General features: G+C 55.8%; 1 protein-coding gene across 1 annotated transcript; it reads right to left on the bottom strand.

Moving 5' to 3' along the window:
• Nucleotides 1-309: 309 nt before the first annotated feature.
• Nucleotides 310-9,881, bottom strand: LOC104052064 (uncharacterized). Its single transcript, XM_064438744.1, has 9 exons — nt 9,770-9,881; nt 5,051-5,293; nt 3,253-3,543; nt 2,895-2,992; nt 2,441-2,633; nt 1,705-1,729; nt 1,277-1,323; nt 807-866; nt 310-452 (listed from the first exon to the last, which is right to left on the bottom strand). Exons 1-9 carry the CDS (start codon nt 9,879-9,881, stop codon nt 310-312), a joined length of 1,212 nt encoding a protein of 403 aa, XP_064294814.1.
• Nucleotides 9,882-21,826: the final 11,945 nt, after the last annotated feature.

Here is a 21,826-nt window from a genome sequence, read left to right on the forward strand (position 1 = left end):
GCACACAGCTTCTCAGGTGTGTTTCCTCAGGGCTGCCAGGGGCTGGAAAAACCTAGTCCAAGCTCCTGCATGAAGAGTCATAGGGACAGGGCTTTCACACACGGAACAGGGAGGAACAATGACAAGGTGGGGGCTGTTGCAGGTCAGGCAGCCCCTGCAAAACAGAAAAATTTATTCGTTGTTCGGACATAGCGGCAGAGCTGTGATGGCAGCATGGTTGGGCCAAACTCAGGCAGAGGCTGGGGTCTAGATGGGTATGGAGATACAGAGTAAGGAAGAGGGGTTGGGAGACAGTGAGCTGCTTTGGTCTCAGAGGACAGTTGCAGGCACCAGGATGCGCATGAGATGGCTTTGCCACATCACTGGAGGACTACTAGAATATGTCCTTGCTGGCAGAACTATGTCATCCCAGGCCTTGGGCTGCTCCTGCTCTGTAACAGAGGATGCTGGAGCTTGAAGAGGGAGGAAATTTGAGGGGGAACAATAACCCAGCACAGGCTAAATGAGTTCCTGCTTCCAGTGGTGGAGGATCAAGCCTTGAGAAGGTGCTATGGGAAGTGCCATCAGCACTGAGCCTCGGATGTCCACCCCATCTCCTCTCCCTCATTGCTATGACTGTCTTCCAAGGACTCCAGGACAGGCAAGGGCTGGGGCAACAGCTGTCCAGCCTGGCCACCTTTACCTGTGGAAACCAAGGGCACCCAGGGCAGAGGCTGCTGCGTGCAGAGCTCACGCCATAACAACTGCCACTCTCCACCATCTCCCTGCCATGTGTGGGAACACAAGCAGGGCACTCTATCTCCTACCTGCCAGAAGAGTCTCCTTGACCACGCAGTAATTATCCAAGTTCTCATAGGGCTGGAGCTCTGGGGGGAATGACACAACAGAAAGAGGCTGAGGGCCTCAGGGGCCGCGGGTGAAGGAGCAGGGCAGACCCAGGTGGGCAGCAGCACCAGGGGCTGCAGGGCGCCCTGGGACACACTGGCAGGGCTGGGCAGAGGCGCTGCCTCCCCTGGGCAGGGCAAGCATGAGGGCAGCTCCCAACCCTCACTGGCACCACAGGGACTCCCCAGCCGGAGGCTGCTGGAAGAGGCAGCAGCAGAGGCCTTTCAGCTGGGGAGAGCAAGTGTGGGACACACTGCCCTGGCAGGTCAGGCAGAGCCAGCTGGGCTGCGTGCTGACACCCCAGGATGGCAACAGGTTCTCTTGCAATATACCTGCTCCCCTCCCAGCTCCCAGCACAGCCCTACAGCCATCTCTGTGATGGGGACCCTACCTGTGTAATGATCCTCCTCGGCTTTGCTTGGCAAGGCCTTCCTTTTCCTGGGAAGGCAAAGGGCAGTTCTGAGTCAGGGGAGAGGCTGACCTGGCCCCAGGCCCTGCTGAACCCAGTGGCAGAGGTTTGGAGGGCTCTGCATATCCTCCCTCTGGGCCTCTCATGAGCTGGCAGACATTGCCCATCAACAGCTCAGCAGCAGCAACAGCAACAAGGGAGGAGGTCTCGGCACACACGGTCCCTGCCCAACCCCAAGGAACATTCTTATGAGCCCCAGCCAGGAGCTATCATAGGACCAGTCAGCTACATCCTCTGCTCCTGGAGAAGGGTGAGATCAGCTGGGGGAAACCCCTGCTCCATCCGCAGCCATCCCACAGCACAGCATGGCCTGAAGCAGAGTAGCAACTTTAAGTCTCCTGCCTACTCACCTGGACAGCACAAACCACAGGATCCCTGCAGACAAGGGGAGCAGCAGCAGCAGCACAACCACCACCATGACCGCTGACCTAGGCCATGAGCCCAGAGGCTGCCCTGCAACTAACACACAGCCAGGAGTGGGTGCTACAGCCTGGACCATGCACCACAATGGCCCCGACCTTGGCATTGGGTGTGTTCATGTGTGTGGACACGTGCATCCAGGCTCTGCTGTCCTGGCTACTGCAGGGACAGGCAGCAAGGCACAGTCTTCCCCTGCCTTCATGTCTGCTGGGCAAGGCAGAGCAGAGGGAGGCTATGGAGCACAGGGACTTGCCCTATCTCCCATACAGAATTGGAGGATCGGGAAACTCCCTCAAGAAGCCTACTCACAGTAAGAGGACACATAGACCCAGGCTCACCAGCCCTAGTGCTGTCTGACCTTGAGCCCCCATGCACCTGGATGCAGGGATGGGTATTATATTTAGTGGAAGAGTAGAGGGTCCAGCTCTGCTCTCACATGCATAAACTGGGGCTGAAACAATAGGGAAGGCCATGCACTCCCTCAAAGCAGGACTCACCCAGCCCCACAGTCCCCACTGCTGAGCTAGGCTCTCAGGGTGACCACGCTCCATATGTGTCTTGGTGGGGACAGGGTGAGTGCACACACAGCTCTGGAAGCTGTTCCAGGCTCAGCACTCGCTCCCAGGGAGGCCACCTCAGCCACACCCAGGGCAGAACAACCATTACCTGAGACATAGGCTTGAAATTCCAGCAGTGATGCAGCCCCAGCACCAGCCACCGTAAGGCCCTGCACTGTGACTGTATATTTGCTTCCAGGCAACTGACGAGGTGGCGTGTACTGAGTGACAGACTGGTTCACCAACACCTGCTTGAATTCAAGGAAGCTGCCATCGTGCGCTCTCCTGGCTGTGATGTTCAGCTAGAGGAAGGACAGGGAGCTGGTAGGGAGCAGCATCAGCTTCCTGCTCCTGCACTGGGCAGCTCTGTAGAGAGGGGCTGCTACTGCTGGCTGTGGACAGGAGGGCACCTGACTCCACTAGAAACACCAGCAGTGTAGAGCTGGTGGGCCCTGGCCAAGGAGGGCTCACACCTGTCATCCAGGCTGCCCGCACAGAGCTCCAGGCAGGGAAGCGCCTGGCAAGGTGAGGGGGACAAAGAGGAGCCCACGGTTCCCAGGTACCTGGTATCCAATGATCTCCCCTTTGCAGGAGGGCAGCGCCTGCCACCGGAGGGAACCCGTGCTGGGATCCAGCCACAGCTTCTCTGGTTTGTCGGGCACTGGAAGCACAGGAGGATGGGGTCACACGTGGGGCCAGTGAGGATTTGTCCCCCACAAAGGCTGTACTTATTGAAGCAGCAGCAATGGTGTCATGAGGAAGGGAAGAGAGAGGAGGGCACATGTAGTTCTCTGGGGTCCTGCGCAGCCCCTTTCCCACAGGATCCGAGCAGCTCCAAATCCAAGACCATCACTGCAGGGAGCAGATGCTCAGGCTGAACTGCCAGGCAAAGGGGACATTCACATTTCAGGTAGAACATACCTGTTTCCTTTGTCCTGAGAAGCCGTGTGTACAGGATCGTGCTGGGTGGCAGGGAGATGGTGACACTGTAGACAGTGAAGGGCTGCAGAGGCGGGCAGGTGAATGTTCCCTCCTGGCCATGTAGCATCTCCTCTCCCTTCACCTCCTCAGCCTCACAGGGAGGGGAGGAAGGCTCTTCCAGCCGGCACCTGGACCAAATGTGCTGGCAGGTGTCAGGGAGCCTGCACGTCCAGTTCAGTTTGATGGTGGTGCTGGAAATCTCCAGGGTCCCAGGGAGGACCTGGAGGACCTCTGTGAAGGAAACATCGCAAGATGGTCACTCCTTTCCCTTGGCTTCGCAGCCAACCTCCATCATCCCCACTGTTCCCTCACTAGCTTGTCCACAGCAGTGTGGATGAGGCCATCCTGCCTTCCCCCATACTACACTCAGGCACTGACTGCACCTTCCGCTGTCCCTGGACCATTCCCAGGGGTACTCTGGGTGCTGCAGTGACTGTGGAAGGGTAAGAGCAAGTACTTGTGGCATCTCTGCAGCTGCCACCCTGGGGCTAGCAACTCCTCTGGTGACTGGACCATTTCATATCAGCAATTACTTTAGCCGACAAATCCAGCAGCCAGAGTAGGGCCCTGCCCTCCTGCTCCTGAGCTATCATGCTCTTCTCCAGGCAGACCCATCTGGCTGGTCTGGGCACACTGCCTGGCACCCTGTAGACAGTGGTGAGGACTTGTTCCCCTTGGTGCTGTGCAAGGTGCCCCAGCTGTCAACAGCGCAGACACAAACCTGGGGTGCATCAGCAGCAGTTTTCTCTGCAGCATATGCCCACAACATGCCCTGATCACCCCAAGCACAGGGCACTGATGCTGTGGGACACATGCAGCACGGCTCTCCTTGCCTGGGGAGAACCGACCGAGAGCACTGGGAGAGTGGCTGGTTTGCTCACTTACCCACACAGGTCATGTTCCCCTCCACAGGGTGCCAGCGGCCTGTGCTGTTCCTCACAATCCAGCCACTGCGAGGAATCATGGAGCCTTCGCTTGGGTTCATTTTCACACATTTGATCTCCATGGGGGGAGGCCAGTGCCCCTCTGGGCACCTCATCTTTACCACTTCATTTGGGTTGAAGGACGCCCGTTCTTGGTCAAAGATAAACCTGGGGTCCCACAGGGGCTTCTGGCATTTCTCTGCACCAACAAGATGGGAATGTGTTAGCAGTGCAGGCAGTGTTCCCACAGGGCATGCCAGGGGATAGAGTGGGGGATCCCCTTCCCTGGCACAGCAGGGTGAGGGGTGGAGCTCCAGGACACCATATAGAGCAGACGACCCGTACCACATCCCCAGCAAGGGGCTGGGAACAAGAAGGCCTCCTGGGAAAGGTCACAAGGAGCTGGGTGTCCCAAGACCGGAGGCAGAAGCGGGCACCCAAGAGGGGCTTATACTATGCATAAAGCCTGCACAGAGACTGATGGACCAGCATTTGGCCCAGGTGCCCTGTTTGTCGCCCTGGCCTGACATGGGCAGCTCTGTCCACTGCCGCTCACCTTGATCCCAAAGACCCTCCCTGCTGGGACCCTCGGGGACTGAGGCTGGCACCAGTCCCCTCCCTGCAGAGGCTCTCCTGGAGCCCTGGGGCAAGCACAGACTGGGCTCAGGGGCTGCCTCCATAATGCCTTCAGCAGCACCTACCGTCTCCCCAGGCAGGCAGAGAGCCTGAAACCTCCTGTGCACACACAGCCTGCCTTCCCCTGCTCGAGAAGGGCCGAGCGGGGCAGCCAGCAGAGCTTCTGATGCCTCCCTTACCCATGCACCTCACGTTGGACTCAATGCGGATCCAGCTGCCGCTGCTGTCCCTTCCATGCCAAACTTCCCTGTATGCAGGTTTCCCATAGCTGATGGAACGGACTTCGCTCGAACATTTGATGTGGGTGAAGGACGGCTGGAAACCCTCAGGGCAGCTCAGCATCACTTCTTCATCCTTCTTGTAATTCTCCTGGTCTGGTGCCAGCCGGAGTCTTGAGTCCCACCAGGGCCTTTGGCAGGTTTCTGGCAGAATTGGAAGTGGGTGTTAGTTAGTATGGGAGGTGTTGAGGAGGTTCAGCTGAGGTACGTGGTGGGGTATCAGGAATCCCTACAGCCCCTGAAGGGAGAGGGAAGTTGACACATCCATCTGCCAGGATGTGACCTCTCAGCAAGGCTTGTTAGGATGGCGCTCTCCTTGCCGGGGCTGGGCAGGCCAGGCAGGTGATGGATGAGAATGTGCCAGAATTCAGTGGGGGAGTGGTCTCAGGTATCAAAAACAGGGAGATCTGAGTGACCCCTATCAGGCATCAGAAGTGCATCCCTGGCCCCAGTGGTGATGGTGAAAGCTCAGAGACAGATGAATGGGACAGGATTTGACCACAGAGCTCCACAAAAGGCACCTCCTGACACCCAGCTTACCGATGCACACTATATTCCCCTCAATGTAGATCCAGGCACCATGTATGCTTTTTCTCCCCAGCCATACATCTCTATTTAGAGATCCAGAATAATTCAGTGGCTGAGCTCCCCCTGCACATTTGCAATGGGTGAAGGATGGCTGGAAACCATTGTTGCAGCTCAGAGTCACTTCTTCATTCTTTTTGTAATTCCCACGAACTGGTGTCATCTGGAGTCTTGGGTCCCACCAAACAGGCCTCTGGCATGTTTCTGTCAGAGGAAATATTGGGTAAGGAGTATTTTGGGGAGGTGACAAGGGGAGGCTTGGGACAGCTCTCTCCCCATGACTCTGACCACTCGCCCTGACACACACACAAAAGTCCCTGTGTGGGGACACTGTGTGCCCAGACACTGGTTAGGGCACAGGGCTTATCATCATCCTTATCTCCAGGACTCCCAAAATTCCCTGGGGTTCCAACCACCCAGGGGGTGTTTGAGACCCCATTTTCTTCAGCCTCATGCCCAGGTGACATGCCTGACAGCACGTCAGCCTTCCCCACCAGAGCTCACCCAAGCCCCAGAGAAGTTTCACAGGAAAAAAAGCAGTGCAAAGTGCTAAGGCCTGAAGGTGAACCCCTCCAACTATTTCTCCTCCTCCCAGCTTCACAGCTGCAGGTCTCCATGTGGAGGCAGGAGACACTGGCCAGGAAGGGTTCCTGCCTTTGAACCCCTCCCCAGGAACACAGACTCCTGGTAGCTGCCCCCAGCAAGGTGCTGACACAAAACGTGCCCCGGCACTGCCGGGACAGAGGGGAAAGACAAGGCACACAGGTCCCCGGTTCCTGGCCTGGCACCCAGGTGGGGCTGAAGCACAACCATGTCACGGAGGGTCTGATGCCAGCTCAGCACCCCGGGGTCAGGGTGAAGTGGGGCTGTGTTTACCCTTGCAGGTGGCAGTCGCGTTCCACAAGGCCTGGGTCCCACTGGAAATGCACCTGACCTGGGGGACCGACGGCACAGCCTCGCCCGCACAGCTCAGCTGCACCAAATCGTTCAAGGCATAGCTGCTCTGGTTCGGGGTAAACTGCAGCTTGGGGTCCCAGCTGGAGGGAGCTTTACCTCTGCCTGTGTGCAAAGACCATGAGGGAGAGCCCTGAGGATCACTGGGCTCTGGCAGCATCCTCAGGGGTGAGGGAGCCCCGTCCAGAGGAGTGCTGGTCCCCCTCACTTCAGAGATGAGCACGCCCCAGGATGAGGCCCCAGACCCCTGGTGCCTTAACCCTCCTTGCAGCCTCAGGTGCAGTGCGGGAGGGTTACCCGCAGGCCCTCCTGTCCACCCACATGCCGCAGCAGAATCCCAGCCAGAGGGATCCAGCAGCCCAGTGGATGCTGCTCTCTCCTGTGCCCTCTCCCCCAAAGGCAGGGGCTGTGGGAGTGCACCAACCCCTGTGAGTCTCTGCTGCCATTGCACACACCCTTGACTTTTCCCCATGAGGCAGCTACAGCACCAACAGCCTGCTTTCAGACCTCCACATCTACATCCACAGCACTGGACACCAAGCTCACACCCCACTCCATGCACCCAGACTTTTCTCTGCATTTCACCCCAAATGAGCCTGCCTTGTCCTGCCCCGGCAGATGCGTCTCCCAGACTTGCTCACCCAGTGCAAGCTGAGTCCATGAGGAGGTATCAGGGTAGGAGGTGGCCTCCCCTAATTTAGGATGAAACACCTCTCTTCAGCTACACACAACTCTGCATCTGCCCACTTCTAGCCAGCCATCACTCATGGGGCTGCACCCTTACGCTGGAACAGGGGCATCACCACGCTTCCTGTATCTGGTAGCAGGTTTTCATGTCATCATCACATCCCTGCACCCTGGCCTTCCACCACAAAGGACAGTGGCCACCACACCCATCCTTTGAGACCACACGTCTTGTCCAGATAGGAAACTTCTTCCCCCACAGATGGATCCTTCTCAGCACTGTCGGATCACACATTTCACTACAACAGCCTTGACAGACCTGAAACCCCTGACTCAGTCTGAGCCAGGTTAGGCATCCCTGGCATGCACCTTCCCCCCGTCCCATTATTAAACCCCCCTGAAGCAGCGCACACCCCCTCACACCCCTGCCCCAGGGTGACATCCAGAACCCTTCCCACCCCAGCAGAGTCTGTGCTACCTGCTACCTCCGGTCCCTGCTACCTCCGCAGCCAGTGAGGAGAAAATCCCTCTGCTGCTCCAAAATGAGCTACACTTCAAAGAGCAGATTTCCACCTGTGGAGATGAACTTTTTTTGCTATTGGTACTTGTCAGAAAACAAGTCCTGAAGGCTGGCTGTCCCCTAGATGCTCTACAATCATAAAGGCTGGGCAGAAACACCCTTACACAGAAGGAGGATGGCGGATGCGGTAAGAGCACAGCCTGGCTCAATCAGGAGGATGATAATGACCTGCAATGCAAGAGGACACAGTGACAAGGTTACTCTCCTAAGGGAGTAGAAATCAACAAGAAGAGCCCAGGTGCAAACAGCTGGCAAGGCCAAGGCACAAGGGGGGACGTAGCAAGGGGGAGTAATGGGAGCATGAGGCTGTCTTGTGCAGACCTCAATGGGGAGGAGAAGGTCAGCAAAACTGGGCCATAGGCACCATCACAAAGTTACTTGAGCCTTTCTTGTCTAGGTCTGGTCTAGAAAATGTATGTGGGTCATTCAGATGTTAATGGATATCCCTGAACAGCAAGGACACAAGACACAAAGAGAAAGTGAAAAAAAGCACCCATGAAGTCAGTGACAAGAAAGAACATGATTTCTTGATGACACTTGAAGAGCACCGACTGCAGCAAAAGCCCTTGTGGGAGCTTGGCTTGGCACAGCATGAGGGCTTTCCTCTTGGTGCAGATGGAGGCAAGCTCTGCCCCTGCCTGCAGCTCTGCTGGGCTACCTGTAATCCCAACTCCAAGGGCTTCCTTTGGTGCTGCAGATGCCAGTGGCACAGTAGAGGATGATGGTTAGAACCTCAGTTTCATGCTCCAGACCTCTTCTGCAGACACAGATGCAAGAAATATCCCCCAGCCACCCAGAGTCAATGCCTCTACCGAGCCCATCACAGCCTCTTCCAGCAGGGACTTCTCAGGCCAAGGAGGGGAGAGCCATGACTATCAACAGGGCTTCTCAGGGATGGGGTGTGGGGCACAGGAGGAAGAGTCAGGAGCTGCTGCTGAGTCAAGGGGAAGAGGCTTCATCCTGCCCTGAATAGACGAGGGCTGCCTGTTGCTGGAAGGGCAGCATCCCTCCAGCCACCACTGATAGGTAACATGACTCATGACCCATCTGATGACTCAGCAAGCCACTTCTGCTCCCATTTCCCTACAGAGAGAATGACTCAAACCTCAGGCCCCCTAGCCCCTGGTGCAAAGAGCAGCCACTCGTGCTGTGCCCCATGGGGACCTCCACAGGTACCTTCAACACCAGGGCACAGCAACCCAGTCTCCATAGGAAAGCCCACATTCTCCATAGGAAGAGGCCAGCAGGACCCAGTAAGTGTCCCTAGCTCTTCTGGCATGGAGAAAGACCAGAAAAATACTGTTAAAGAACAATCCCACCGAACTACAGCTCCCCCAACCGTGGGGACTACAGGAGACAGCAGGTGTCCCAGCTAATACAGGGGTTAATCTCACAGCTCCCCATGTCTTTGCTGAACATCACCACCACCTCCCCCTGTGATAGGGATGCTGCCTGTATTGCAGCAAGAAGGCCACCGCTGCTCTGATTGCCCTGGCTTTGTCTGTCCACTATGCAAAAAGAGCTGTCCACCTTCTGCTCCCAGGGACACTGCCCACTCCCCAGAGTGCACTGCAGCTCCTGCACTTGTGGACGCTTTCCCAGCACACCAAAGCTTGCTGCTTTCCATCCCCAAACAGATCTTCACCCCACCACAATCTCACAGATGCCCAAGTGTTTCAGGACTGATGCAGACACCACCTTCAGCCCTCCCTGACACAGCCACCGTGGGCTGAATGAAGTAAAGATGTGTAGCAATATGCAGGTAGAGAGGCAGCAAACCATTTTGTGCAAGAGAGATAGGCGCAACCTGCCCTTACCTGCTTCTCTGGCTCCCCGCTGGGTTTTGGGACCAGGCTCCTTCTGTCCCCATGCAAGCAGGAGAGGGGCAAGTACCAGGAAAAAGGCCACAGTGAGCCCTCGCAGGGCCATGCTGGAGCAAAGTCCCTGAGCAGGACTCATTCTGAGCCACTTGGGAAAGGTATCTGTATAAACCAGCACCAGAGAGGTGCAGACGCAGAAATGAAACAGCCACATAGGGAAATCACATGTGGTACAAAAAGCTTCCTCCTTAAAGAGCATCCCACCACCCACAGGGCTGCTCCTCACCCACCTGCCCACAAGCAGCAGAACCACACTCAGTGGGGTCTCCTGGGTGCCTCAGTCCAAACATTTTGCTGGCTACCTCGGGCCCCCATAGCCCAGCTCCCACAAACACCTCCAAAACCTTCTCTCGTCTGCTTCACTCCTTTCTCCCTCCAGACCCGGTGGTGGATGTTGAGGAAAACACTCCTGGTTCACCTGCCCAAGCCCACCCCAGGGTGCTCTCATCATCCATCACTTTTGCCTTGAAATCTCTCTACTTATTACCTCGAACTGACCCAGCTGCAACAATCTTTCTGTTGAACCCCACCAACAGACCTTCCAGATGTGACAAGCTCCTGAACCAGCCAAATGTGGCTTGCTTCCCATCTCCTCTAAACCTTCCCTGCTACCCTGCTCTAAGCTCCACTTCTTCAGTGCCTTCTAGGATGTGAAGCATCTTTACATGGACAGTGCACACAGTATTGGGGGTAAGAGAGTCTCCATCGAGCTGGACAGAGAAGACTTATTCCTGTCCTTGGCTAGGTCAGAGCGGGTCTTTGGGTATGGGAGGGAATTTGCTGGGTGCTCATCATTTTGGACCAAAACCCTGAGGCTGGCTCACTCACACTCCCTCAGTATCCTGTCCCTGAAGACACTACCACCAAGCTCTTCTCTGAGTCCTTTTCCAGCTCACACACTTTAGTTGGCCTCAAGCTTCCAGGAGTCCTGGCTCCCTGTGCTGTTGCAGCTCTACTGGGTAGCTCCTCATTCAACTCTGTGGTTTATATGGCCTCTCTCTCTCTGTTTCCCTGGACAGAGGAGCATCATTGCTCTATGGTCCAGTGTTCTGAGAATGGATGCTGTTACCCAGGGTGCTTTTTATCACTTGGCTGGGACCAGTTGGCCCAGAGCTCCATGGCAGATCCTTTCACAGGAACCACCATCCAGGACAGTGCTTGGTGTATCTATCTGCATTACCCTAGCAAAGCAGCACCACAGAAGGGTTTCTGGAAGCTAGGTCTCTCCTAAGATCCATTCAGGAACATCAGTACATCAATCCAGCTGTTTCACATGCAGCTGTTGTGAGATTAATGGGGTAAAGTCTTCTAGCAAGCTTGCAGCAAGAGGAGCAGCAGCACAAGGACGTGTCCTCTCTGTTTCCTTGGTGGTTCCCTGGGCTTTGGGAACCAGGATTTTTTTGTCCCTGTGCATCCAGCAAAGGTACAAGCACCCAGGAGAATGGCCACAGTCAGCACACACTGACTAATGTAATCATAAAACCCCAGTGTTAGATGCAGATGGTCTCACTGCCTCTTTGCCATATGAAAGAAGCAAAAACAAGTGAAGAAAATGAAGCACACTGGGGCTTAGCAATTTGTGTTTGGCCTCTTCCTCCTTAGGAATGTATCCTGTTCTGAGACTTGTTGTCTTGGTGCATAGCATGCACTAGGAAAATGCTCAAGAAATACTGAAAGCCAGCACACGCAGTCATAATCCTAACTGTTACCCAGTCTAGTATCAGAGCTGCTAGGTCAATTGATGATACCTTACTTCACTGGGAGCCACACAGCAAAGTTCAAATAGAGAAGGTGTCCAAGGTACTGTTAAATCACACAGCAGTTCACTAATCCAAACTCGGCATGGCACGATCAATGGGTGGTGATGAGCTCCAGCTCCATGAGACCACTCGCTGTGCTTCCAAGAGCATATCACGTGGGCTGCTCATACTCCATGTACACCACTCTAGCTGTTGCAGCAGGACTACATCTCACAGAGCCATCTCAACGCATCTCAGATGCTTTCCAGTACAGATTTCCTGCTGTAGCATACAGTGGATATGTACATTTTTGCACATAATAAAGCCAGACAGCCACATGCCTTCCTCTCAATGAGGCTGAGGCCTCAAGGCAGTTAATTTTATCTTTGCAAACAAGATTGATGGGCTGTTTCCTGAAGGTCCGGTTCAATCACCAATGAACTAACAGGGCTCAGACCTTCGGACTGAAGAGACAAAAAGCCAAACCACCTGCAATTTACAGTCAGTTTTACTTCTAATAGGGAAGAACATTGAGGGCTCAAAACCACCCACAAAAAACACAAGGAAAGGAGAAGTACCTGTGGCTTTTGAGGATCAGGCCTTGTGGAAAGCACTGCGACCATATCTACTATGTTCCCCTACAGTAAAGTCTGTTCCTGTGTCAGACCTCACAAATAATAGGAATATATCTGGGGCTTATCCCTGTCCCTTCCCCAACCATACTTGTCCCTGAGGGAGCCTGGGGTGGGGGGTACCTATAAATCATCAGACACAGCCATGGTGATAGGGGTGGGCTGAGGCCAGGCTGGGATGTTGACACACAAGTGGTGGGTCAGGACTAGGGAGGGTAACCCAGACAGATCCAGCCCCAGGATGGCCAGGCAAGGGTCTGCTCACTGTGCAGCACCAGCACGTGACCCTCTGTGATCTGGGGGGTTCTGGCTCCCCACATGCTGCTGCTTCCTCTGCGGGACACAGAGTCTGCCTCTGTCAGAGGTGCCAGAGCCTACAGGCTTTTCTGGCAGGGACAGCTGGAAAATACCCACAAGATCCCAGCTAAAGCCCAGCCCTGAGCCCTACTGTGGGTTCTTCCTCACCCCTCCAGCAACCTTCCCAAGCCCACCAGCCCTAAACCTTCTCCCACAGAGGGATCTTGTGGTGCTGTCAGGGGGACAAAGGCCAGTGCACCATACCACTCCAAACTTAGGAACCCTTTAGCCCTTTCCCCAAGGTGATGGTAAAACTCAGATCTCCTGGTCCCCTACAGCACATGTCCCCCAGAGCTGGGGGGAGAACCCAAGACCTATGGGCAGAAGGAAGGTAAGGGGAGCCCAAATACTGCTGGGCTGCAGAGGCATCCCTCCAGGATGACAGCCTGGTCATGATGGGTTATCACAGTCTGCCTTGGGCCAGGCAAAACATCTGGGTGGTCTGGAGGGAGCTGTGCTGGCCTGGTAGAGGGGCGGCACTGGGACATCTTTGACAGTTGGTGACAGTAGCCGGGGCAGGCACTCCCTCTTGTGGCAGTGGTCACCCAAGGCTGCCACCTCTGCTCCCGAGGCGACTTATGGAGCCACCAGGCCTGGCATCCCGCAGGACAGGTGAGCTGAGAGCGCAGATGTGTCAGGGGAAAGCCTGGCAGGGTGCAGGGGTGCCAGGAGAGTACTCCTGGGTGCTGGGAAGAGCTGTGTCAGGCCCTGGGGTCTGCATAACCATCCCTCCTTTCCCTCTGCTCTGACTGCTAGAGCAACGTCTTTCCAGGGGAGGGAGCAGGACCTGCTGCCTGCTCTATGCAGTGAGCATCTCCCCACCTTTCTGAGTCCATCTGTGCATGCCCCCCTGCCGTGCCCCCTTACCCTAAAGCATGGACCCAAGCCAAGCAAGACTTTCTGCCCTGGCACTGCTGCCTTGACATATGTCCATCTGCAATGCCAGCCAGCCCACAGCCCCCCACCCAGCCTGCCCAGGCCTGTCTGGCCTTGCACTGCAGTCCACACCTACCCGAATACACCCCCACTCCCCTCCTCTCTCAGACTGCAACCCTCTCCCATCTGGCTGTGCACTTGCTGACCGTCCAGAAAGATATTTTTAGCACACAAAATTGGACATAAGCAGTTTGCAGCTGGGAGCAGGGTGGAGTAAGGCTAGAGGGGTGTGGGATGCAGCGTTTTGGTTTGAGGAAGATGTGCTCAGAAACGGGGTTTCCAGCTCTGACCTCCGAGCAGTTCCACATGTGGTATAGCTGTTCCTGCCCCTATCCCCAGAGCCGTCTTCAGCACATCCCACCCTGGTTCTTGGACAAGGAAGCCAGCTAAGCCCAGGAGGAGTAAGCTGTTAAGATTTGAAGCAGCATCTCAAGCCAGACTAGTTTCCCTCCAAACCCTGCTGCCTGAAGGTACCGCTTTCAGGGCAGACTTTATGCACCAAGACCATTACTTCTGACCTGCTCTTTCTGCCTCTGTGTTCCGTTCCCACATCCCCTCATCTGCCCTCTGGTAGGGGTGGCAGATTGTGCCTGTGGTCTCTCTCTCTGCCTGAGAGGAGCAGCTCTCTATCTCCTAGAAAAACCCTTCACCCTGCACTATGTTCTATTGCTTAAGCCTCTCTACATTGCTCATGTTCAAATGCTCTACCCAACCCCATGCGTTGGCCCCACACATCACAGCTTTCTTTCATAGGCAGATGAAGGAGTGCATGTATTTGGTGAACTCATGAGTCTCTCGTTCCATACACAGGTCTTAAAGGGCTTGGCATTTCCCCTTTCACTTCTCAGCCTGTACAGCAAATCCTGAGGAACCGCTTATGCCACTCAGGGTAGCTAGGAACAGAGAAGTGCCCAAAATATCTTGATCCTGGAAGGAAACAGATGAATAGGGAAGAAAAAGCCAAATAGCTGTTTCCCCAGTGAACTGGAGCCAGTGGCCTGGTGGAGCAGGGAAGGTGGCACAGCTGGTGGTGTTAGCTGGTCTTCTGGGGGATGCACAGCCCCATCATCATGCCTGGTGTTGCACCAGTGATGCCTTGGAGGAAGCATCGCTGCTGCCAGGGGGACCCTGAGCTGGCAGAGCTCCCACCTGACCTGTCCCAGGATGTCTGTCCATGTCCTGTCTGTGCAGTTGCCATCAGCACAGTGCTGTGCCTCTCCAAAGCAGCTTCCCTCACACATGGGGCACCAGAAAGCCAAGGTCTGGGCTGGGGCCCTGCTCACCCCTTTCCTCAGTGTGTGGCCCTGCAGAACCCCTCAGGAGCCTGCTGGCTTCCCCCAAGCCTTCAGCCTCCAACCAAGGCTTGTCATGGCATGGCTCGGTTCCCCACAAAGGCTGGGCAGGTGGAGAGAAGGAGGGAGGAGGGCACTGCATCCTGATCAATCAGTGAGAGTGGTGGGGATGGCATGGTGCCCAGAGCCCAGGGAGCAGCTGCCCTTTGTTGTATAAATACGTGCATAAAGTCATGTACATTTCCTGCCCAGGATCAAGCCAAGGGGAAGACCCTGAGCAGCCCTGCAGCAGTGCCTCAGCTGACCTGCAGGCAAAGGGAAGGTCCTGTCTCAGGCGACAGCCTCCCATGGGGAACCCCTCTTAGCCTGGTCCGCTCCCCCTTGTCCAGCAGAAATCCCATGGAGCCCAGAGCCATGAGACAAGCAGGCTGGGGAGGCAGTGAGGTTTCCAGGCGAGAGGCAGTGAGGAGGAAGGGTGGATGCTTAGTCCCATAAAAAAGGACTGTCCATGCATCATGGTGTGACTTACATGGCAAGTGCTGGACCGGGAGTGACACACTTGGCTCACCCACAGCCTGCAGCACCAGGTCTCTCCTGGCTGTAATTACCCCAGGAGACCAGTTTGTCCTGTGCTGGCGCAATCACTGTAGAACAAGGGCTCAGCAGGGTGGGGTGACCAGCCACCCATGACACAGGTGGACAGAAATTAGGCCACGGTAATCAAAGGTATTAATGAGTTGTGGTGGTATGCAGGTGCTGCCTGGGAACAGGGCTCCAGTATGCCAGACACAGCGGGATCAAAGCCCTGCCCCATTCATCTCAGCTCTACCTTTCACTGTAGCGAAAGAATCCCAGGTCAAGGCAGCACTACCATCACTCGCCCTGGCTCAAACGCCATTTGCTTCTACTGCTGCTGGCCTGGGACCAGCAACCTCACATGTCTGCCACTCATGTAGCTGAGTAGGACCCACTCTGCTTCCTGATCTTTAACCCTCTGTGGAGTACAAGGATGCTCTGTGTGGACAGCCCTGCTCCCTCGCTCTGTTGTGTTGTACAGATGTCCCCACGTAGAACAACACCACACCTCGTTTCCTTGCCCTTGTCTTCATGGCAGACCCTGGCACATCTTGTCTGTGCGAGACCTGTCCACATACACCAGGGTATGGGAAGGTTTTTTGGCCCAGGCCCCGTGGAGCATGCTGATGCACTTCCTTGGAGGTCAGGGTGCCTTAACTCATGGGACAAGGCAGGAGATGAGAAAGGCTAGCAGTGCTTCTCACAGAGCTCACCAAACATAGTAAGATTTTCAACAACCAGGAGAAGCAATAAGGAGCTGTGATTGAATTGGCTGCAAACAGCAGGACGACAGCAACTTCCATGCCAAACACAGTGCAGCCGCCTTCCCTCCTCACGCTGGACCATGCTCCAGCCTGTGCTGCCTCATCATGCCTTGCCTGGACAGGGTCTGGACAGGGTTCAGGGGCAAGGGAAAGGGCTGGGAAGTGTCCCCAGTCACAGGGAGCTCCCAACCTTCCTGGTGCATGGAGAGCCAATGCTCTGCTTTCCAGCCCCTCCAACACCTAGACAGAGCATCACTGTCCACACATGGCTGTGGCATTGGAGACCTCCAGGTGAAAGGCTCCCATGGACATCCAGAGCCCAGCACCATCACCCTGCTCCTCTGTGACCCTGCACAGGGAGGGGAAGCCGAAGGGGAAAGTAGCAGTCACAGGAGGACAAGCACATGGCTCAATTCTCTGCTCTGCCTGGAGGTGGCCATGTCTGTTTCCTCCTGGGAATGGCCCTGGCCCACGACCTCCCTTGAACCTGTCCTATTTAGCACAAGCTAAAACTGTGTCAGGGAACCAACTGAGTGGTGTGGACGATTACAGGACCATTCTCAGGCCAAGGAGTTACTCAGAGAGGTGTAGCCTGAGGGACTGCTGGCTCGAGGGTGGGGAGACCCTTGCAGCACCTACCTCTTGCTTGGGCATCTGGGAGAATAAGCAGGGCTCCACAGTCTCTACTTGGGGGCAGGAGAGCAGAAGGGACTGGGAGCATCTCTCTCACCCATGCTGCTGTGGCTGGGGTAGGAAGCGCCCTTCCCAGACAGAAGCTGAGAGCTCACAGAAGAATGGTTCTCCAGCCTATTGCATTGCTTTCCTCCAGAAGGTTTTTGTTTTGTCAGTTCTGGGATGAGTAAGGAAGCCAGGACAAGACTGAGGATGTTGGTTTGTCAGTGTAGGATCTCTGGGATGGACTGTGCATGAGGGTTGCTCTGTAGGGTCTCTGGCAGGCACAGTGCTCAGCTATGCATGCCCATACCAGCCTTTCCCTCCACATTGCTGTGCTGCTTCTGAATTCCTCCCTGCAGCAACATCAAGTCATGCAGATCAAAGGGCAGCGGTGAACCACAGGTGGAGTCTCTTCCCCAAAGCCATAGGCCAAGACCCATTGAGCACTTTCAGCCCTGCTCCCTGCCCTGCTCTCCTGCAGCTGGTGCTGTGGATCACAGTGCTGCTCCCACCAGCTCAGCCAGGGCCAGTCCTGGACCTGCTCTGATGTGGTCCCACTCTGCCCACCACTTCAGCCAGGCCAGGTTCTTGGTGTCTCTGCTCCTAGCTTACATCTGGCAGAACCACAAGCACTTCAGGGACGCTGTGCTGTGGCTGGGGAGTATTACTAATAGCCTGGCAAGAGGCAGGAGATGGAGCAAGCCTGACACAACCTCCTGGGACGAGTGTTGAGCTGCTGAGAGCCTCATTTCCCAGGCCCACGTCAAGAGGACAAGGAGTAGCCCTGCTACTGCTGGGCAGCCTTGGAGGGTGGGAGCATGGCAGGTATTGGGAGACAAGCTGTTCACACTGGTTCAGGAGCAGGATGGGAGATGCTGGAGGTGGTAGCATTGCCCCTACCTGTTTGGCATGAGGTGACCAGCTCCTAGTGAGAAGTAAGGCTCTCTGCAGTGCTCAGTAAGGATGTACTTGTGCTCACATTGCTGAGTGTCACATCACCATGGGTTACAGGTGGTGCAGGCACAGCCAGAGCTGCCTGTCCCTCCTTTTCAGAGGTGGTGGTTGTTTTTTGTTTTACCAATGTTTTCAAATTCACAGCAGGTATGCACTCAGCTGGGCTCAGGCATTAGCTGCTGTGCACCCCTGCCACCCTGTTGTGCATCCTGGCAGGGGCACCGGGGTTTATCTGAGGAGAAGCAGAGCAGGAAGCTGAAATCGCTGCCCACCTCTAAGAGATAGGGATGGGATGCGGATGCTGCCTCCATAGATGCCATGGTACCATCACCCAGGTGTGAGGAGCATTGACAGGAGATAACAGAAGGCAGTGAGCAAACGCTGCCAGGTGCTGTGCTGACTCTGCTCATAGAAAATTAATGACACAACAAATATTTGCAGCTCCCCTGCTGCACACAGCCCTGCATTGGCCTTGCAGCTGGAGTGTTGGCTGACGAGGGAAGAGGGGCACAGCAATGTGCCTGCACAGTGGGGACCTTATCGGTCCCTGCTCACAGCTGGACGTGGGCTGCTGCAGCTTGCAGCCATGGTGCTAGGTACGGAGCGTGCACAGCCCTGTGCTTGCAGAGCTCAGCAACACACAGTGCCCTGGGAAATGTAGTCCTTCTGCATCACCTGTGCTATATGCTGTTGGGCATAACCAGGCTGCACATGAACCACTGGGGCTGGGACATTCTCCCATGTACTCTAGGCTCCTTGCACTGACCAGGCGTCCTCACAGGTTGCAACAGATGCTGCTGTGCCCCCATCTCCTCTTCCCCATGGGGCAGAAGAGGGGGATGTTTGTCAGGGACAAGCCCTCTCCTAATCAGGGAACTAGGGAACATGCAGGATACAGGCAGGTGTGGAGATCTGCTGGGTGATGTGCTGTAATGTGGGAGAAGAGCAGAGGTTGTCAGAGGACAGGAGGAGAGAGGACACCTGGGACCAAGAGGCTGCACCCACATTCTGGGAGAAAGCACCAGAGGAAGTCATTTTAGTCAGTCAATGTTCCTTGTCCTGCTCAGGGTCTGCACAGACCCTCGAGGCTGGAAAACTCTCCTGCAACAAAGCCTTGTGCCTGCTCTGGCACAGCTTCACACACTCACTCCCTGCAGCCATCTCTGGACTCCCTGCAGCATCAGCCATTGATTTTCCTGAGTGTTTGCAGAGAAGAAGCCTTAGATATTGATGGGCTCTCGCACATGGGTGCAGAGGAGGGAATTGCTCCAATCCTGGTTCCGGGACCCTGAGTAGGGCAAAACTTCAGTGAGGGCGGTTGCAATTGGCTGATCCCAACCAGAGCTGTGCTGCAAGGACCCAGTGCCGCAGGTGCTGCTGTGGAATATAGGTGAGAGTGCAGGAAGCACCAGAGTTTTTGCATGGAAGACCCCTGTATCCCTCACTCCCCTGCATGCAGCCTGGCCACACCACAGCCGTGGTGTGCCCTGTTCCTTACAGGACAGCCCCAGCCCCTGCACCTCTCCAGCACCAGCCTCCCTGGGCTGTTTGAAGTCTCTTGCCCCTGCTCTGCCTGGGTGATGCATCATCCCCATCAGGCAGAGAGATGTTTGTTAATCCCTGAGCCTTCTCCCTGAGAGAGGGGTAGCGTGCAGAGCCTAGACAGAGAAGGGCAAAGAGGACAAAGTCCCCCTCCTCTCCCCCTTGCAACTCCACAGGAGCAGAGCACAGCCAGCAAGACCTCCTTACTGCTCTTCCTCACCAGGGCTTAAGGAGCTTGATTCAGGGTTTGCTGCAGGCTCAGCCCAGCCTGGCTTTGCACCCAGATCCCCAGAGTGTACCTTCCTGCACCATGGGAGGGATCTGGGGCACTGGGGACCTTTAGCCATGTCTTGGCTCAACACTGCTGTGCCAGACAGAAATAGAGAATGATGGAAATGATACAGTAGTTACCAGCGCTGATAAGAGAAGGGAATGTAAATCCTGCAGCAGCAATTTCCACAGTCAGGGCCGTCTCCAGGGCTTTAATTTATCTGTTGCAACTTAATTGGATGTAAACCCAGTCACTTGTAAGCAGCAGGCAGTGGTCCTCCGTTTCTCTGCAAGATGCCTTACCAGGACTCCCCATCTCTGCTGTGGTCCCTTGACCCTTCAAGTGGTTCCTTCATGCGCTCAGGAGAAAGGGAGAGGCAACGTCCGCTCTCCTTCTTTCCCCAGCTGAGCTGGCTTTGTTCCTCTGAGCAGCTCCCTACACCACTGCAGAGATGGTCGCTGGGCTGTGGGTGCAGGAGGGTGCTCAGATTTCAGGTACAAGGGGTGAGCACAGGAAGACAGGAAAGGCACCCACTGCCACCCAAGCAGCTCTAGCTGGCCATGGTGGTGGAATTGCAGAGACTGCAACCTCCTGTCCTCACATGCAGCTGCTGGTCTCTCTTCTCCATGCTGTTGTAGTTTAACCCCAGCGAACAGCTCAGCACCACACAGCCGCTGGCTCACTCCCCTCTCCACGGTCAGATGGGGGAGAGGATCAGAAGAGTAAAAGTAAGAAGACTCTTGGGTTGAACAATCTAATAATTGAAATAAAGTAAAGTAAAATAGTAATAGTAGTAATACTGAAATGAGGACATATGCCTATGGGCCACAGGAGGCCCGTGAAGCTGCTCCTGTCATTCTGTCAGGCTGTTGTCGTCAGGACAGACACATGAGGCCCGGGAAGCCCAAGAATGTGGCCTGTTGCACAGTGTGCTTCCCCAGGGCTGCAGCAGCCTCCCCGGCACACGCCATCAATCACCCTGGCAGGCAGAGACACCAGACAGGAGCAGTACTGGTGAGGAAAGCGATGGCTCAGACCCCATTAGGTAGGGACTGGCAGAGCCCTGTGCCCAGCCTCTGCCTCCCCACGCACAGAAAACTTGCCCTGCACAGACCAACTCCTTTCTGTGGTCCTGGAAAAGCAGAAATATCATGCATTTCTGGGGGTGGTGGGTGGGCGGGGGACTGCTCCCACTACAAAGCAGTCAAAGGCCCAGGTCCCCTGCTCTCGCCCACAGGGTTATTCTCCCTCTGGGACAAGTTAAAAAACCCAGGGCTCTCATGGCTCCTGGTGTTTACATTGTGTTTGGTGGCACCTGGAGACCAGCACTGGCCAAAAAATGCCATAGCAGGAGACACTCCATGTGGCTGCTTTTCCCAGCAGGTAAAGCAGCTAGGGAAGTGCAGGGCATGCAGAGCCAGCCATACCGCATAGGAAACAGCTGGAGCAAAGCAGTTGTGGGGTAGCTGTGGTGGGCCAGCAGCACAGGAGTGTTGTGGCAGTGCCCCTGGAGGCAGCTGGGGCAGGGCTGGGCCGGCATAGGCAGATGAATGCCAAGAAGAGCAATAGCAAAATGTGAGGGGTGGAGCAAGCGCAGATCCAGCTGCAGGGAGTCCCTGGGCAGGAAGGACGGGACAGATCAGCAGCAGAGCAGGGAAAAGGCCTGGGGGGAGCAGGAAGCAGGAGGAAACTGGGGAAAAGTGGGAGAGCTCAGGAAAGGCAGAACCATGAAGGGGTGCAAGAAGCACTGGGCAAACTGTCACTGAGAGGCTACACTCCTCTGCTCCTCCAGACACCACAGCCCCCAGGACACCGTCCAGGCAGGGGTGGGTGCATGGGGACAATCAGAGTCCCACATCCACAGCACCCACCCATCCTGGTGACAGCTGTGAGGAGAGATCCCAGACTGTACCAACATAGCCCATCCTGGCAGCAGCTGCTTGTACTGGGGGAATTGGACCCAAGATCCTTGTATGCCATGGGTCCCCATGCCCTTGGTCCATCTGCTCAGGGAATGGGTGATACAAGTAAAGAGTCCCGCGGTTACAAGGTGCAACCAGGTGGGACCCAGGGGGCAGAGTCCCACGACTACAAGCAGCGCCCAGGCAGGGCCCAGGGTAGGGAAGGATCAGAGCACCGTGTCCACGGGCTCCGTCCAAGCTGTGCCCCGGTAGCTCGAGTCCCACAGCCCAAGCGGGCGCGTACCGAGATGTCAGCTCGGCACCCAGGGACCCTCCGGTGGCCGGTGCTGGTGCG

This window comes from Phalacrocorax carbo, chromosome Z, assembly GCF_963921805.1.
Source record: "Phalacrocorax carbo chromosome Z, bPhaCar2.1, whole genome shotgun sequence".
Classification (NCBI taxonomy): domain Eukaryota; kingdom Metazoa; phylum Chordata; class Aves; order Suliformes; family Phalacrocoracidae; genus Phalacrocorax; species Phalacrocorax carbo.